Source organism: Poecilia reticulata, chromosome 12, assembly GCF_904066995.2.
Source record: "Poecilia reticulata chromosome 12, P_reticulata-male-v2, whole genome shotgun sequence".
NCBI classification, from domain to species: Eukaryota; Metazoa; Chordata; class Actinopteri; order Cyprinodontiformes; family Poeciliidae; genus Poecilia; species Poecilia reticulata.
This window is the reverse complement of record NC_088841.1, coordinates 26,576,896-26,595,298: the sequence shown is the minus strand read 5'-3', so window position 1 is coordinate 26,595,298 and position 18,403 is coordinate 26,576,896. Positions and strand designations below refer to the sequence as shown.

The following is an 18,403-nucleotide window of genomic DNA, read 5'->3' as shown; positions in this document are numbered from 1 at the left end:
GATCTATGCAGTAAAAATGATTCATCAACCTTTTTGTTCCTGATTTACTATAAACTGGGATTAAATTTACTACCAAATGAATCTTTGACCTTGTAGCTGAAACTTTACCTGGTTGTTTACTTCAGACCTGCACTGACCTCGTTTGGTTTTCTGCTGTGTTGTATAGCAACGAAGTAAAAACCCTTCACTACTTTACTTAAGTATATTTTGGAGTACTTCACATACTTTCCTAGGGTATGAAAATTTTTGATAACTTTTACTTCACTATATATGCGAACATAATTTCATCCTTTTACTCCGATACACTTTCAATGTGTGGTTTAGTTACTCGTTACAAAGAAGCGAGAGAGAGAGAAACGCCAGTGTTTTGAGCCCACCTACTGATAGACTGCAACAAAGTCGGACACAAATGGAGCCCCGTACGACATGAACCACATGTGGTTCAGTTGTAAAGCAGGCTAAGTTAACCTTGTGGTAAAGGTCAAGCACCAGGTGTATCTATTAGCAGGTTTAATTTAGCCTGCACTTGGTTGTGGACATTATTTTAAGTGTATTTGACAAGTTCACCAAAATATAAAAAATGTTGTATGACTTGACCCAGAAATGTTTTTCCTCTCCAGGCATCCCGTCCCAATCATCATCAGTTCTGATGACGTCACATACACGGCGAGTCCACAACGTCTTAAAATTGTATTATTTTTTTATTTGCCATTTTTCTGTTCTCTTCAAATACAAATACTTTGTTTAATTGCTCTATTGTTCTTTTTCGTAGGTTCCTGTAAGAAGCAGTGAACTTGAATGTTCTGTCGTTGATCCTCACTTTATGTTTTATTGTCATACATTCATGTTCATGTGTTCACTTTAGATGTGTAAACTGATCATTTATGTAAAGTTGTGAGTAAAATTGGACAATTTTAAAATGTCGGTAATAAAACAAAATATTTGAATTACCTTGAACATCTTGTGTAATTAATATTTAGCCTAAAACAATGTAAGTACTGTAGTGTAGTTATTTCATGTCGTGTACAAAATAAAGACTTATGAGTAATTAAAGTTGTAGTTTATTATCAATAGCAGGAAATCAAAAATAAAAATTAAGTGTAATTTTAATACATTACTAATATATTAGTAGAACATTTGAAATATATTTGAAGTATATTATAAATATGTTTAATATAATTCTATGACAGAATTATTACACTCAAATTATACTAATTATATCAAAATATAATAATAAAGCTCTGAAATATTATTTTGAAAAGTATACTTTAAGTACAACTTGAAGTTGTTCCAAAAAAAAGTACGTATAGTTTACTAAAATATACTATAAGTTGAAATGTAACACTATTTAAATACTACTAAAGTATACAGTTTTTACTTGGGCATCCAGGTGCAATGTTCTGATTGGATGTGGCACCTGGACAGGTGAGCAAACATCCACAGCTCCAGGTTTGAGTTATAAAATAATGAACATTTCCCAGGGTCAGGGACGTTCAGCAGCAGTTAATGTTTCATTGAAGGTTTTGTTTTTCAACATGATAAAGTTTAAATTTCTCTGAACACAACAACAATAAAGTCATAAAATCAGACGTGTTTCCTCCTCTGCTCTGGTCTTTATAAGCAGGAACCAGAGCAGAAGGAGCTCAGATCTCTGATCACCTGTTCAGGTAAAACTTTCTCTTTTCATCGACTGTTTTCTTCTTTAGTTTCTAGAAGTGATGAACTGATGTAGCCTGTAGATGTGTTAGCTTGTTGATGTGTTAGCCTGTTGATGTGTTAGCTTGTTGATGTGTTAGCTTGTTGATGTGTTAGCCTGTTGATGTGTTAGCCTGTTGATGTGTTAGCCTGTTGATGTGTTAGCCTGTTGATGTGTTAGCCTGTTGATGTGTTAGCTTGTTGATGTGTTAGCTTGTTGATGTGTTAGCCTGTTGATGTGTTAGCCTGTTGATGTGTTAGCCTGTTGATGTGTTAGCCTGTTGAGGTGTTAGCCTGTTGATGTGTTAGCCTGCTGACGTGTTAGCCTGTTGACGTGTTACCCTATTGACGTGTTAGCCTGCTGACGTGTTAGCCTGTTGACGTGTTAGCCTGTTGATGTGTTAGCCTGTTGATGTGTTAGCCTGCTGACGTGTTAGCCTGTTGATGTGTTAGCCTGTTGATGTGTTAGCTTGTTGATGTGTTAGCTTGTTGATGTGTTAGCTTGTTGATGTGTTAGCCTGTTGATGTGTTAGCTTGTTGATGTGTTAGCTTGTTGATGTGTTAGCTTGTTGATGTGTTAGCCTGTTGATGTGTTAGCTTGTTGATGTGTTAGCTTGTTGATGTGTTAGCCTGTTGATGTGTTAGCCTGTTGATGTGTTAGCCTGTTGATGTGTTAGCCTGTTGATGTGTTAGCCTGTTGATGTGTTAGCCTGTTGAGGTGTTAGCCTGCTGACGTGTTAGCCTGTTGACGTGTTACCCTATTGACGTGTTAGCCTGCTGACGTGTTAGCCTGTTGACGTGTTAGCCTGTTGATGTGTTAGCCTGTTGATGTGTTAGCCTGTTGATGTGTTAGCCTGTTGATGTGTTAGCTTGTTGATGTGTTAGCTTGTTGATGTGTTAGCCTGTTGATGTGTTAGCCTGTTGATGTGTTAGCTTGTTGATGTGTTAGCCTGTTGATGTGTTAGCCTGTTGATGTGTTAGCCTGTTGATGTGTTAGCTTGTTGATGTGTTAGCCTGTTGATGTGTTAGCGTGTTGATGTGTTAGCCTGTTGATGTGTTAGCCTGTTGATGTGTTAGCTTGTTGATGTGTTAGCTTGTTGATGTGTTAGCTTGTTGATGTGTTAGCTTGTTGATGTAGAATCAGCTCATCCTGATGATAAGTTGTGTTTGTCTGCAGCTTCCTGAGTCATGGCCTCCAGCCTTCCTCTCATCGTCCTGCTGCTCTGCTGTGTGGGCCTGGCTCACTCCTACCTGAGGGTCTCCAACCTCAGGGCCCGAAACCTGCGGCCTGACAAACCGGTCGGCTACGTGAAAGTCTACTACGGATCCATCTTTATAGGTCAGACGTCTTTCGTGCGGGGCAGTCGAAATCCTTCATGGTCACAGAGCTTTAATTACTACAGTGCCAAGCTGGGGAGCCGCCTGACGGTCAAAGTTTTCAACAAGAACGCCGTCTTTGATGATTACCTGGGAGGCTGCACAGCTATAATCTTCAAGACGGGAACCTACAACGCCTGGTGCAACCTGAGCACGGGGGGAACCTTGTATTTAACCTACAGCTTCAGATGAGCAGAGTGTTGCTGTCCTGCTTCGTTGTGTCTGGCAGAAATGTGTTTTATATCACTGTATATGTTTAGAAACCATGAATGATTGTATCAACTTTCAGGTCAATTATGAAAACCCAAAGGATCAAAATATTCAAATGTCTGAGCTGAAAGTAAGAAATAAACTTATAAAATCAAAATGTGCTGATTCTGGCATCTTATTCCTTGTTGGAGATGAAACAGAAAATATTTCCACCATCCTGAGGAACATTAATGAACTCAATACATTATAATAGTTTAAAACAATTAAAGAAATACTAAAATTATATATTATGACAATTAAGTATAAGTAGTCATATACATAATTATAAAAGTATCAATAAATTGAATTAAAAATTATTTTAATATATTTTCCAGCTCCATTGAAATTTGTCCGCAGTTTTTGTCAAAAAAAAAAAAAAAATCAGGCATTATTGGGGGCACCAGAACGTCTGAGGACCCCGTGACCACTTCCTGTTTCTTCCTTTGCTAAGAGGGCTAGTTAGCTCCGGTTAGCTTACGTTATTCTTTAGGGTTTTCTTCCGTTTTAATTCCTAATTTGCTCGTCACAACCATGATGTGTCAACACCATAACTGACAATTTACAAAACTTTGATGACATTTTGTGAAATAAAAGCTTAATTTTGGTAAAATGTAAAGATTTAATGGACCTGATGAGCTACAATAGCCGTCAGAATAACGTCATATAAACGGAGGTAGCTTAGCATTTCGTCAACTCCATCAGTTTTTCTGACTCTTTCAGTGAAATTGTTGATAAATCTCACTTAAATGTGCAATTAATTCATTTTAATGTGGGTCCTGGAGGCTCAACGTTGGTCCTGGAGGCCCAAAGTGGGTCCTGGAGGCCCAAAGTGGGTCCTGGAGGCTCAACGTGGGTCCTGGAGGCTCAAAGTGGGTCCTGGAGGCTCAAAGTGGGTCCTGGAGGCCCAAAGTGGGTCCTGGAGGCTCAAAGTGGGTCCTGGAGGCTCAAAGTGGGTCCTGGAGGCTCAACGTGGGTCCTGGAGGCCCAAAGTGGGTCCTGGAGGCTCAACGTGGGTCCTGGAGGCTCAAAGTGGGTCCTGGAGGCTCAACGTGGGTCCTGGAGGCATCCTGCATGTTTTATCCTCTCCCTGATGGTAGTAACAACCTTTTCAGCAGGTCAATGTTCTGCTTAGGCCTCTGATGAGCATCATTGGATCCAGATTAAACCAGGGAGAGAATAAAACATGCAGGATGCCTCCAGGACCCACTTTGGGCCTCCAGGACCCACTTTGGGCCTCCAGGACCCACTTTGAGCCTCCTGGACCCACTTTGGGCCTCCTGGTCTACAGTGGACCTGACCTTGACTGTTCTGTCATTAACTGACCCAGAATCCCTTTGAGCCTCAACAGGTGAACAAACCAAACTGAAGACAGACGTTAGGGTGAAACTTTAAGTCAGACTTTAATGATGAGTGAAACAAAAATAGGCAACATTAGAAACCGCACAGTGATCCGTTCACGTCGACCTTTGACCCCCCCCGACGCCTTCAGGGTCAGGACTTCTGTGCCAGCAGCGTGCTGAGTTTGATCTTCCCGTCCATGGAGGCCGTGAGGCAGGTGCCGCAGTCGACGGCGGAGCACCAGTCCACCGTCACCACCGGGGCCTTGTGTCCGCCCAGCGACAGCACCCGGTCCAGCGCCGGCTCCCCATTGGTCAGCTGGAGGAGGAGGAGCAGAGGGTCAGAGAGCGAACATCAGGAGTTCCTCAGGGCTCCACTCTCAGCTCACGGCGTATTGCAATAAAACTGAAACATGAAGTCTGTTTCACTCCTGCCACCCGTTCGGCCCTCCAGACATCCAGCTAGGCTAAAGCTAACAAAGAGGCTACAAAAGGGCAGACGATGAGGAAGATGACGAAGGGTACGCACTCGGTAGATGAGTCCTCCGGAGCTGGAGCAGGTCAGGACGTGCTGGCCCTCAGAGTCGAAGGCAAACAGCCGTCCTCTGGGAACCTGGACCTGGACCACAGATCGGACAGATTCAGCTACGCTAATCCGCTAACAGCACGGCTAATGTTCCCGGATCCTCACCTGTTTGTAGCCGCTGTAGCCCGACAGGACGAAGGGGCCGGTGGCGTCCTGAGGCAGGACCTGCTCCGACTGCTTCACGCCGCAGCGGTGGATGTTCCACTGGATGAACTGGACCCAGACAACGATTTCAGCCCGGCGTCGGGACCAGAACCACCACGACTGGACCCGCCGCTCTCACTCACCTTCCTGTCCTCCCCGACGCTGAGCACCGTGTTCTCGTCGTAGCTGAACTCCACGCTGTAGACCTCTCCGTCGTGAGCCCTCCAGCTCATGGCGCTCTCGTAGCGCTGCATGTCTGCGCGGCGGGGGAGCAGACGCACCAATCAGTTCCACCCCAAAACACACACACACGGCGGCTACGGGCAGCCGACGGGAGTCGGCGGCACCGACCGAAGAGCCTGATGACGCCGTCAGCTGCCCCCGTCACCAGCAGGTTCCCGTTGTGGTTGAAGGCGGTGCAGTTGATGGCGACCGGTTCCGGTTCCAGAGAGAAACGGAGCTGGGAGACGGAGAGGATGAAGCTTTTAAAGGTCAAATGTTCTGCAGCGCATCAGAAAACACGTCGGTTAAAACGACATTTCCCTCCATGACGTAAGCGGCTCCGTGCCAACCGCCTGATCCCTAATGTGCTGCTAAGCTAGCTAGCTAGCTCCCCACCTGCTGTTTGACGGTCTTGGTGTCCCAGAGCAGCAGCTGGCCGGACACCGGGATGGGAAGCCGAGGAGCAGAATCAACACTTCCAGAGCGGCTGAGAGCCGCAGCTGAGCAGACGAACGACGAGCCGCTGGGGCTGCAGGCTAACGACAAAATACTGACAGACGAACACGGTTAGCTACATAAATTCACTCCTCTGGTCGAAGGCTGGGGGTTAGCATCTGCATCATTTGGTCCTCTTTAGTTGACATGATGTCAATATGTGTTATTCCCATTGACTAGCGTAGCAACTAGCAGCTGAAATGCTAGCTAGCACGTTGCTAACCTGCATTCAGAAATGGCTGCTGATCCATGATGTGGTTCCAGAAACTCATGGAAAACAAATTTTGTTTGAAGCTGAATGAAGTTTTTGACAGAATCCAAAGGAAATATTAAACTCTTTAGCTGCTTCAATGCTAACCGCTTAGCTAGGTGCTAACTTTCCTCATCAATTCTGATGTACTAATAATATAATCTGGATTATTGGTGAATAAAAGCTTAATATTAAATCTTTTCTCACAGCTTTTTAAACTTCATGGCAATAACAAAATATCATCTGCAAACTGTCTGGTTGTAGCGTCTTAGCAGCTAATGCGATTGCTGGTTGCTAATGTCTTTCAATCGCTTTACTGTAGCATTTAGCGGCTGACGTGCTAACTACAGAGTAGCAGCTGATCTTTCTCACTGGAGATTCACGTTTTAGCTGTGTTAGCATCTCCAGGTGGATTTTAAGCTAACAGTTAGCTAGCCGGTGCTTTACCGTGGATGAGTTTCATCGATGTTCATCTCATAGAGATTCTTCTTGGCGTCTGTGTCGTAGAGTCGCACCGTCCCGACGCCGCTGCCTAGTAACAGCTGACCACACAAACCAGGGTTAGCCGCGGTCCTGAGCTAACGGTCGGATCCGGTGTTAGAGCCTCACCAGTCTGTCCGGTTTGGTGGCCCACTCCAGGGACAGCAGAGGGGACTTGGACATGATGGTGGCTTTGGTCTGCATCATGGGGTTGAAGGACCAAACCTTCAGAGAGAGGAGAGAGAGTTTCTCACGGCGAGTTTGACTTTTCAGAGGTTAGAAAAAATGAACGAACCTTTATGACGCCGTCTACGTCCAAACTGGCAACCCGGCGCCCAGAGCTGTCGACCCTGCAGAGAGGCAGCGGGTTTTTTAAGGTCCGGCGGCGGCGGCGTTCAGGTGTTCAGCTGTGGCTCTGTACCTGCAGTGCATGATGGAGGAGTGATGCTCGCCGTACTCCTCCTGGCTCAGTTTGATGAAGGGCTGCTCCGCCTGCAGGCCGGAGGAGTCCGGCGGCTCCACCGCGCCGCTGGCTGCGGCCGCCGCGTCCACGTCGTCCGCCCTGCTCTCCGCAGCCTGAGGGGGGGAAACGTAAAGCTGAGCCGGAGCTCCTCGGACTCGGAGCGCGGACCAGGTGAGAGGCGCACCTGGTGGGGGGCCGGCCTGGAGAGCAGCTCCTTCCTCTCCTTCTCGTGCTCCTGGGTCCTCCTGTGCCGGCTGGAGGCCTGAGGCTGGGAGCCGGGAGGCTCGCTGGACGACGACGACGGGCAGGAAGCGGCTTTCACCTCCTTACACTTTACAGCCTAAAAATAACCACATCATAAGCAGTAATAGTCTGTGTTTTGGTTCAATTAGGACCATTTTGAAACCTTCGCTCAACTTTTATCGGCTGTTAAAAAAAGTATTTAGACGTTCACATTCATGCTCTTATTTTGGAGACGCAGCAGTTCCATTTCCTGTCCTCATGTTCTCCACTTTTTAGCCCAACAACTTTATTTTTAAAAAATGACATACGGGAACAAAATAAAGGACAGACTGAAGGGGAAACACATAAACCCAAATACGACATATATATATATATAAGGGCATAAATAGAGCAAAATTAAATTAATGACTGAGGGTTGTCAGTTAGCACTTTAGCGTTAGCTTCAGCTACATTGGTGTGGCGCTTCAGCATTAGCTCCTGCTAATCACTGTGCTGTTATTGTGCGTTAGCATTAGCTTCCATTAAATATGCTGTTGGGTTGTAGCGCTTTAGCATTAAATGTTCACGGTTAGCACAGCTAACCTTTCAGTTAGCTCTGCCCAAAGTGGACCAGAGGAGAAACTCAGGTTCCTGGACAGTCGATCATTCAGCCAAACGTAGAAACGGGCCTGATTCTGCTCACTGTCCAGAACAATGAATGGATAAAACCAGCAGCCAGGATCCCCTGCTGTCACCTGATTGGCTGATGAAACATCTGCTGTCACCTGATTGGCTGATGAAACATCTACTGTCACCTGATTGGCTGATGAAACCCCTGCTGTCACCTGATTGGCTGATGAAACATCTGCCGTCACCTGATTTGCTGATGAAGCATCTACTGTCACCTGATTGGCTGATGAAACCCCTGCCGTCACCTGATTGGCTGATGAAGCATCTGCTGTCACCTGATTGGCTGATGAAACCCCTGCCATCACCTGATTGACTGATGAAGCATCTGCTGTCACCTGATGAAACCCCTGCTTTCACCTGACTGGCTGGCAGCTCCTTCCTGCCCAGCGCCCCCTGGTTCGGGGACCCTGATGCGGCCGGCGGCGCCTTCACCGGGGCCCGCTTGGCCTGCGGCAGCAGCGTGGAGAAGAAGTTCCTGGAGGGCGCGGCGGCGGCGGCGGCGCTGACGACTCGCAGACTCGTCACCAAGTCCCTGCGGCACACCAGAGTTCAACACACACAGATGAACCGGTTCAAACCGAGTCCAAACTGAACTGGTGGAAAAAGATTCACCCGACTTTCACAGGAGAAATGTTTCGTTAGGTCTTAAGTGACGTCGGATCTGGACTTCCATCTTTATAAAAATGTCATTCAATACATTTTCACTGATCGAACAATAAAAAACGAAAAACAAGTGGAAGAGGCCTGGAAGCGTTGCATTCTGGGAGCTGAGCGGATCCTCCCTCGGTTCTGGACGGCTCCTGTGGCTCGGCCCGAAGAACCCGACCCGTCAGACACACACACACACACACACACACACACACACACACACACACACGGTCACAGAAACCGATTTCCACAAACGGGTCGCGGACAAAAGGCAACAATTCATCAGGCGAATCGTTTTATTTTCCAGCGTCGTCGCAGAACACAGTTCAGACGGCGGCGGCTAGATGAGCATCAAGTCAAAACACTTCACACATGAACAAATGTTTACAACACACACAACTTATTCCTCACACAGGCAGCCTTTTCGTCAACGGCTCCGGCTCGGTTTTGGTGGTTGCCATGCCAACGGTGAACGCGACGCTGCCATCGTTGACGCGCTCGTTCTGGCGCGTTAAAAAAAGACGCGAGCTGGCGACGCCGCAACTCCCCCGAGTACGGGGCGGACAGGAAGTCCTTCGCAACACGGCGGACGATCGGCGAGGCTACAGAAATGCAGCGGCTAGCGGCTAGCCGGAGGAGAGCACAGCTAGCGGCTCAGCTAGCGAACGGCCGAAACCGCAAACATTCAGTTGAGGACGAATCAGAGAGGTTCAATTTAACAAAAAATACTACTGGACAATTAAAAAGGCTCTGATTGAAATGAAACCAGATGCAAGTCTGTTTTAGACCTAATGAGCTACGGGAGCTAACGAATGCTAAAGCTACTTTGGTTAGATGACAAAAAAATGTTACTAAAATTAGTAATTATTACTGAGGGTTTGGAAATATTAGCAATATTTACAGAATATTACTAAAATAATGTTTGGGTAGCAATTAGAGCAAAAAACTCAGTGCTAACATTAACACCAAAGCTTAATGCTAATAATGTTAGCGCAAAGGCAAAAGGTACAACCAAAACCAACAGTTTAAAACTCTGAAGTTAAATTCTGATATTAGCAATGAAGCAAAGTGCTAACATTAGCAACAAAGCAAAGTGCTAACATTAGCAGCAAAGCAAAGTGCTAACATTAGCAACAAAGCAAAGTGCTCACATTAGCAACGAAGCAAAGTGCTAACATTAGCAACGAAGCAAAGTGCTAACATTAGCAACGAAGCAAAGTGCTGACATTAGCAACGAAGCAAAGTGCTAACATTAGCAACGAAGCAAAGTGCTAACATTAGCAACGAAGCAAAGTGCTAACATTAGCAACGAAGCAAAGTGCTAACATTAGCAATGAAGCAAAGTGCTAACATTAGCAATGAAGCAAAGTGCTAACATTAGCAACGAAGCAAAGTGCTAACATTAGCAACGAAGCAAAGTGCTAACATTAGCAACAAAGCAAAGTGCTAACATTAGCAACGAAGCAAAGTGCTAACATTAGCAACGAAGCAAAGTGCTAACATTAGCAACAAAGCAAAGTGCTAACATTAGCAACGAAGCAAAGTGCTAACATTAGCAATGAAGCAAAGTGCTAACATTAGCAATGAAGCAAAGTGCTAACATTAGCAACGAAGCAAAGTGCTAACATTAGCAACGAAGCAAAGTGCTAACATTAGCAATGAAGCAAAGTGCTGACATTAGCAACGAAGCAAAGTGCTAACATTAGCAACGAAGCAAAATGCTAACATTAGCAACGAAGCAAAGTGCTAACATTAGCAATGAAGCAAAGTGCTGACATTAGCAACAAAGCAAAGTGCTAACATTAGCAACGAAGCAAAGTGCTAACATTAGCAATGAAGCAAAGTGCTAACATTAGCAATGTAACACTGGATGTGAAAACAATAGCACTGAAGCTAATTGCTAACACCAAACAAAATAAACTGTTAACATTAGAAGTAGATCTAAACTGTGGAAATCAATATAAAGCTGAGAGCTAACAACATTAGCAGCAAAGCTAAGTGCTGAAAAATATTACGTGGATCAGGTACCTCAGATCTAAACAAACCTTCAGCACTTTGTTCTTTTCCAGAACGTCTCTAGCTACATGCCAGGTGTGTTTTCTGTATTTTCTGACGTGTTTTAGGTCTTTAACAAACTTCAAAACAACCAAAACCCACCAACAGCCCACAGTGAGTAAATGAGGTCATGTGACAGTGACATATGATACACATTAGCATTAAAGCTAAGCAACATTAGCTCAATTGCAAAACGCTAATAAAATGATATCAACCAAAATTGGCACTGCACAAAATGCTAAGGCGTTAGCAATACTTTAGCACTACTAGTAAAAGCTACCAGAAGGCTAAATGCTAACCAAATACAGAATATATGAATAAACTTAAAACAATTGCATTAAACCTTAAACCTAACAAACCAGTGATGAAGATGAAAGCTTCTGCATTAGCAAGAAACTAAAAGCTGCAATTAGCTTCAGTTAGCACCGACGGTAAAAGCTGTCATAACAAAACCAGACATTAAATGTAAATATTAAACTTAAATCTTTAAAACAATCTTAATTCTAACTGTATTCATTTTAAATTGTAAAAAAAAATTAGCACTGAAGCTAAATCCTGAGAACATTAGCATTGAATAATTAGCTTCTAAAGCTAGAAGGTAATTAAAGGCAGCACTGACGATGGAGCTAAGACGATTAGCACCGAAGCTAACAGCCACAAAACCAAAAACCCAACACTTTTAGGTTCAATGCTAACAAACGATAGCATTGAAGCTAAAAGTGCTAAAATATTAGCAATGAAGCAACAGCAACAACCAACCTAACTGAATGCCCAGACAATACATTTGATAAAGCAGATGTAACACGTGAAAGCAGCAACGACGCGTATCCATGGCAACCACTTTTGGGTGGGTACAATCTGCTAGCCGTTAGCCGTTTCTCACATCGTTAAAGTGACTAAAAACAGGGCAGGGGGGCAGAAACCGGCGCCCCGGGGGGGGGGCAAGTCATCAGTAAAGAGACGTTAGAGGCTCACAGCTCAGCGTCTCCCAGCCGGTCCATGTTCTGGACGTACGGCGGCAGCTTGTGCTGCGCCGCCGCAGCCGCCTCGTCTCCGTCCCTCTGGTCCCGGCTCTCAGTCTGCAGGGCGAACAGCTGGAGAGAGAGAGAGAGAGAGCAACACGGCGTCTCACTCAGCTGGAGCGTAACCGCGGAGACGACGGAGCTGCTGATGAGAAGAAATGAATAACTGAGGCTGCTAAAAGGCCTAGTCAAAGCCCAGGCCAGGCTGCACTTCCTGGTCTCACCACTTGGCGGAGCTGCTCGTTCTCCTCAGCCAGACTCGTCATCCTCTGGACCTCGGCGTCGAAGCTCAGCAGCACCGGCTGAGGTGGAGCTCGGTTAAGGAGCCGGCAGATTCAGCTGAAAAGTGCGGCTGGTTGAAACAAAATCTACCCACGTCTAATTACAAGGATAAAGTTTTAATATTGGCAGGATACAGATTTTACCAGAAGAGTTTTTTTAAAATAAAAACGTTGGATAATTAATATTTTATTACAACTTCATTCTTCTAACATCTCAACTTTATTCCTGTAACATTATGATTTTATTTTTGAAAAACCAAATTAATCGATTAATCAGACAATAAATCAAAAACGGGTCAATAATGTTGGTTCTGATCCGTTTGATTTGTGGTTTCTGCTGTGTTTTATTAGACCGTTATCAACATGTTGAACAATTTATCGTCCAGCAGAAATGATCATCGGTCCGGCCCGATTCAGATTCAATAAATCAAGATGGCTGAACACGCTGGTAAAGCAAGATGGCCGCCCTGGGTAGCAAGATGGCCGCCCTGGCTGCTCTGACTTTAGACTATTGAGAAAATGCAGATTTTCACAAAAATTTTCTATTTTTCTATTCACCAGGTTCAGTTGACTGAGAACAAATTAAAATGTTCACATCGACAGGAAGTGACCAAACAGGAAGTGACCAAACAGGAAGTGACCAAACAGGAAGTGACATGGAAACTTAGACGAACCGCCTCGCTTCCTGTGAAGGATATGCATGCACTGGAACAGGACCGACAGGAAGTTGTGCAGCGACACCAGGAAGGTGTCGGCCCACTGGCGGGAGAAGTACGGCCCGAAGGCCGGGTTCTGATCCGGGGTCGGGATGAACGGCAGCATGAACCAGTCGCGCCACTCGGCCTGAGCCTGCAGCTCCAGGGCCTGTTTCTGGAAGAACTCCTGCGTCTTCTCCAGGTTTCCTTTCTGTCGGAAACGGGTCGGAAACAGAAACGGGTCAGAAACAGAAACGGGTCAGAACAGAAACGGGTCAGAAACAGAAACGGGTCAGAAACAGAAACGGGTCAGAACAGAAACGGGTCAGAACAGAAAAAGTCAGAAACTAGTCAGAAACGAGTCATGCACTGAGTCATGAAAGCAACACAAAATCACACAAAGAATCATAAAAAGGTTCCGATGTTTGTCAACAAGGAAATGACATTTCCCAGCATGCTCAGCTATGCTAGCTTAGCATGCAGATGCGCTTGCAGGTCGGTGTGTTTGGGTTCAGTCAACGCCAACATAAGGCGCCCGACACTCCGACGGATCAGAGCCGATGTTAATCTGGTCCTAGAGAAAACACGCCCCTCGTCATAATACCGCCTCCACCGTGTTCTACAACCCAAAGCAGAACAAACATCGGCCCTGAAAACCAGAAGAACGTGAAACTGTGACGGCCTGAAGGTTCCGCTTGGCGACTAGCGTGAAGAACGCTCTCGGGTCACATTCTGGTTTGTCAGGTCAGCACTCCTGCCGCAGTCGACCCGTCAGTCGGTTGCCGTGGCAACGGGTCAGCGCGCCATGTCGAGCAGCTTCTCTGTCCCGTCTGACTGCAGGAAACGTATTTTATGCAGCGAAACGTCAGGATCTTTGGATTCAAGTCGTGTTTTATGGAACCCGATCCATTAAATTATGCGGGCTGGATCAGAGCAGCCCGGTTCTGACCCGGTTGGACGGTAACGGCGCCTAGCGACAGCGGCTAACCGGCGGCGCCGTCCGGCCCGGAGGCAGGCACCTGGCTCTGGATCAGGGGTCAGACCTGGACGGTGTTGATGACGTAGTAGCGGTACAGGCTGGTTCTGAGCTTGTTGACGGTGGACCGGTACACGTCCTCCAGCCTGCAGAACAGGCGCCGGTCCAGATACAGCCAGTACTCCTTCAGCCCGGCCAGGTCGAAGCTCTGCACCAGCTGCTGCAGCTGCTCGATGATCCGGTCCACCTGGGGGACAGAGGAGCCGTCAGACCGGGTCAGACCGGGCCAGCTCCGGTCCGGTCCGGTCCGGTCCAACCCACCCGGAAGCCTTTCTCCTTGTCCGCCTTGATGTCGCTGTCCAGCTGCTTCAGCGTGCTGGTGAAGCCTCGGTACAGCAGATACTCCCGGACGTGTTTGTCCGTCCGTTCCACCGCAGAACCCATCCCGACCAGAACTGAGACCAAACAGGAAGTGACCAAACAGGAAGTGACGCTCCGCTAGAGTGGAAACATCAGCAACAAAAGAACAACAACCTGTCAAATCACCAACTGAACTCATCTGGGAGGAATTTATTTCTTTCAAGCAGAAACATCCTGAGCAGCTGGAGGCCCGTCGTGTTTTTATCGCGATAAACGATAATATTTTTGTTCTGAGATCATTTGAAACTAATATAATGCAAGAACAAAAAGATCAATAAACTGGAAGACATTTTAAATGTGTAAAATAAACAAAACCAGTTAGCTTACAGAACCAGTTAGCTTAAAGAACCAGTTAGCTTACAGAACCAGTTAGCTTACAGAACCAGTTAGCTTAAAGAACCAGTTAGCTTAAAGAACCAGTTAGCTTACAGAACCAGTTAGCTTACAGAACCAGTTAGCTTACAGAACCAGTTAGCTTACAGAACCAGTTAGCTTACAGAACCAGTTAGCTTACAGAACCAGTTAGCTTACAGAACCAGTTAGCTTACAGAACCAGTTAGCTTACAGAACCAGTTAGCTTAAAGAACCAGTTAGCTTAAAGAACCTGTTAGCTTAAAGAACCTGTTAGCTTAAAGAACCAGTTAGCTTACAGAACCAGTTAGCTTAAAGAACCAGTTAGCTTAAAGAACCTGTTAGCTTAAAGAACCTGTTAGCTTAAAGAACCTGTTAGCTTAAAGAACCAGTTAGCTTACAGAACCAGTTAGCTTAAAGAACCAGTTAAAGAACCAGTTAGCTTACAGAACCAGTTAGCTTACAGAACCAGTTAGCTTACAGAACCAGTTAGCTTAAAGAACCAGTTAGCTTACAGAACCAGTTAGCTTAAAGAACCAGTTAGCTTAAAGAACCTGTTAGCTTAAAGAACCTGTTAGCTTAAAGAACCAGTTAGCTTACAGAACCAGTTAGCTTAAAGAACCAGTTAAAGAACCAGTTAGCTTACAGAACCAGTTAGCTTAAAGAACCAGTTAGCTTAAAGAACCTGTTAGCTTAAAGAACCTGTTAGCTTACAGAACCAGTTAGCTTAAAGAACCAGTTAGCTTAAAGAACCTGTTAGCTTAAAGAACCTGTTAGCTTACAGAACCAGTTAGCCGGTTATGTAACGGTTCCAGAACCATTTTTTTTAACCCAAACGGCATTTTTATAAACTTTAAATGAAGCAACAAAATTATCCATCAAAAATATAAGCTAGTTGAGACTGGAGACTTTTATCGTCCAGTTTTTGCTGTAAAACAAAAAAAAAACGACAAATCATGCAAAAGGAAATTATTGAGCTCATTTTCATTTATCGTGATATTTATTGATTATTGCAACACCTTTAGTAGCTTCTCTAAGGCATCGCAATCCCCAGTCCTGCTCCTATTTCTACATTTCATTATGCGTTCACTCTGCCACCGTGTGCTTTTTCAATAATTCTTTGATATTTTCTTATTTAAGAAAAAGCTAAATACTTAAGCTAACCTAAAACTGGCACAGAATTTTAGTCGTTTGAATATAAACTGATGAAATTTGATTCGGTAACCGTCCTAATCGTTTGCACTCCTTTTCCCCCTTCCAGTCACATTTGAACAGAATCGATTGAAAAGAAAAAAAACTGTTTCTGAATTTAAATTTGTTCCTGAATTGAACCGCTGGGTTGAAAGATTCACGTCTCTGGTTTAACAAACAGGCAAAACGAAATATGAAATTATTCAAACTGTATTTTTTTCAAACAATAACGAACAGTTTCAATAACAAAACGGGTTTTTTTTTCCATCTATGCCAATCAAAGCTCCTCTGATCCTAGAGAAAAGGTCTCCCTCATCATAATACTGCCTCCACCATGTTTTATAACCTGTTCTTCAGTTTTTCTTTGACCTTTTTAACCCACTTTCAAGAGGATAAGACTTTTCCATGTGAAAACATTCAGCCAGAAAAACGGTTCCTACACTTCAACCCTGAACCAGCCATGTGTTGACAAGAACCAGTTAGCTTAAAGAACCAGTTAGCTTACAGAACCAGTTAGCTTACAGAACCAGTTAGCTTACAGAACCAGTTAGCTTACAGAACCAGTTAGCTTACAGAACCAGTTAGCTTAAAGAACCAGTTAGCTTACAGAACCAGTTAGCTTACAGAACCAGTTAGCTTACAGAACCAGTTAACTTACAGAACCAGTTAGCTTACAGAACCAGTTAGCTTAAAGAACCAGTTAGCTTACAGAACCAGTTAGCTTACAGAACCAGTTAGCTTACAGAACCAGTTAGCTTACAGAACCAGTTAGCTTAAAGAACCAGTTAGCTTACAGAACCAGTTAGCTTACAGAACCAGTTAGCTTACAGAACCAGTTAGCTTAAAGAACCAGTTAGCTTAAAGAACCAGTTAGCTTACAGAACCAGTTAGCTTACAGAACCAGCTAGCTTACAGAACCAGTTAGCTTACAGAACCAGTTAACTTACAGAACCAGTTAACTTACAGAACCAGCTAGCTTAAAGAACCAGTTAGCTTACAGAACCAGTTAGCTTACAGAACCAGTTAACTTACAGAACCAGCTAGCTTAAAGAACCAGTTAGCTTACAGAACCAGTTAGCTTACAGAACCAGCTAGCTTACAGAACCAGCTAGCTTAAAGAACCAGTTAGCTTACAGAACCAGTTAACTTACAGAACCAGTTAGCTTACAGAACCAGCTAGCTTACAGAACCAGCTAGCTTAAAGAACCAGTTAGCTTACAGAACCAGTTAGCTTACAGAACCAGTTAACTTACAGAACCAGCTAGCTTAAAGAACCAGTTAGCTTAAAGAACCAGTTAACTTACAGAACCAGTTAACTTACAGAACCAGTTAGCTTACAGAACCAGTTAGCTTACAGAACCAGTTAGCTTACAGAACCAGTTAGCTTAAAGAACCAGTTGGCTTACAGAACCAGTTAACTTACAGAACCAGTTAGCTTACAGAACCAGTTAGCTTAAAGAACCAGTTAGCTTACAGAACCAGTTGGCTTACAGAACCAGTTAACTTACAGAACCAGTTAGCTTACAGAACCAGTTAGCTTAAAGAACCAGTTAGCTTACAGAACCAGTTAGCTTACAGAACCAGTTGGCCGGTTCTGTAACGGTTCCAGAACCATTTTTTTTCAACCCAAACGGCATTTTTATAAACTTTAAATGAAGCGTTTGTTCCGCCGCAGTTAACTGCTGTAGCCGTAAACAGACGAGCGTTGATATTTTCCTCCGTTAACAGTTACAGGCAGGAATGTGTGTTTGTTTTGGACCGGAAGCGGCCCTTAAAGCGCACACCGAACCGGAACCGGTAAATGTTCTGTTTTCAGCAGCTAAACCTAAAAAAAAAAAATGTTAAACTCATATTTAACAATTAATAGAAACCAAAAAACATCATATTTACAACAGAGAGGGACGATCTTCCTGCTGATTCCTTCCGGCTGAGTCATGTGACGAAGTCACGTGACCAGAGCAACCAGGCGGAAGCAGCGCCATCTGCCGGCCAGTCAGCAGAACGACCCAAATTATTATAACGAGCTTTAATTTCCTTTTATTTGGTCTCATTTTGGGATAACTGTGCGATTTTATTAAGTTCTAGAAGCAAAATAAATAAATCTAAAAATACTTTGATGCTTTTAAAAGTTGAAATACTTTATTGTAACAACGCAATTGACTGTAAAGAAATTAAATAATAAAATTCAAATAACTTCGAGGTAGTTGCAAAAAACAAAAATAGTCTGAAAACCAATAAACTAAAAAATATGTTAGAACATTTAAAAAGTGATATAATTTACAAAATTATTACTATTTAATAATAATCATGAATGAAACACTTGATAGGATTTTTTATTTTTATTTATTTAAATAATGTGTTATCAAGATGTAAATAATGAATATAAAGACACAGGCTAACAGAAAAAAAAAACAATTAAAAGATTTAAACAAGCAAATTTAAAGATGAAAATATTCATAAACAGATTCAGACTAAAGAGTTTATCAGATTTTGATGGAAACATCTAAAAGTTTTCAGTTAAACTCTAAATAAACTATAAAAGTTCACGGTCATC

General features: G+C 44.0%; 2 protein-coding genes across 4 annotated transcripts; one reads left to right on the top strand and one right to left on the bottom strand.

The window, feature by feature from the left end:
• The first annotated feature begins 1,259 nt into the window (after positions 1 to 1,259).
• Positions 1,260 to 3,439, top strand: LOC145554156 (uncharacterized). Of its 2 annotated transcripts, XM_081613603.1 has the most exons (3): positions 1,260 to 1,425; positions 1,625 to 1,667; positions 2,873 to 3,439. In XM_081613603.1, the coding sequence occupies exon 3, from the start codon at positions 2,884 to 2,886 to the stop codon at positions 3,262 to 3,264; it is 381 nt and encodes a 126-aa protein (XP_081469729.1). In that variant the 5' UTR covers positions 1,260 to 1,425; positions 1,625 to 1,667; positions 2,873 to 2,883; the 3' UTR covers positions 3,265 to 3,439. The 2 variants fall into 2 exon arrangements, with proteins under 2 accessions (XP_081469729.1, XP_081469728.1); XM_081613602.1 differs by lacking the exon at positions 1,260 to 1,425 and having other exon boundaries at positions 1,434 to 1,667.
• A 1,257-nt stretch (positions 3,440 to 4,696) lies between these two features.
• On the bottom strand, positions 4,697 to 17,860 carry wdr91 (WD repeat domain 91). 2 transcript variants are annotated; one of them, XM_081613591.1, is made up of 18 exons: positions 17,740 to 17,860; positions 14,209 to 14,385; positions 13,955 to 14,134; positions 12,916 to 13,122; positions 12,160 to 12,243; positions 11,889 to 12,007; positions 8,568 to 8,742; positions 7,483 to 7,638; positions 7,257 to 7,411; positions 7,131 to 7,185; positions 6,965 to 7,060; positions 6,803 to 6,897; positions 6,007 to 6,160; positions 5,740 to 5,848; positions 5,532 to 5,644; positions 5,350 to 5,457; positions 5,188 to 5,277; positions 4,697 to 4,977 (listed from the first exon to the last, which is right to left on the bottom strand). In XM_081613591.1, exons 2-18 carry the CDS (start codon positions 14,329 to 14,331, stop codon positions 4,813 to 4,815), a joined length of 2,184 nt encoding a protein of 727 aa, XP_081469717.1. In that variant the 5' UTR covers positions 14,332 to 14,385; positions 17,740 to 17,860; the 3' UTR covers positions 4,697 to 4,812. The 2 variants fall into 2 exon arrangements, with proteins under 2 accessions (XP_081469717.1, XP_081469718.1); XM_081613592.1 differs by having other exon boundaries at positions 7,257 to 7,419; positions 7,494 to 7,638.
• Positions 17,861 to 18,403: the final 543 nt, after the last annotated feature.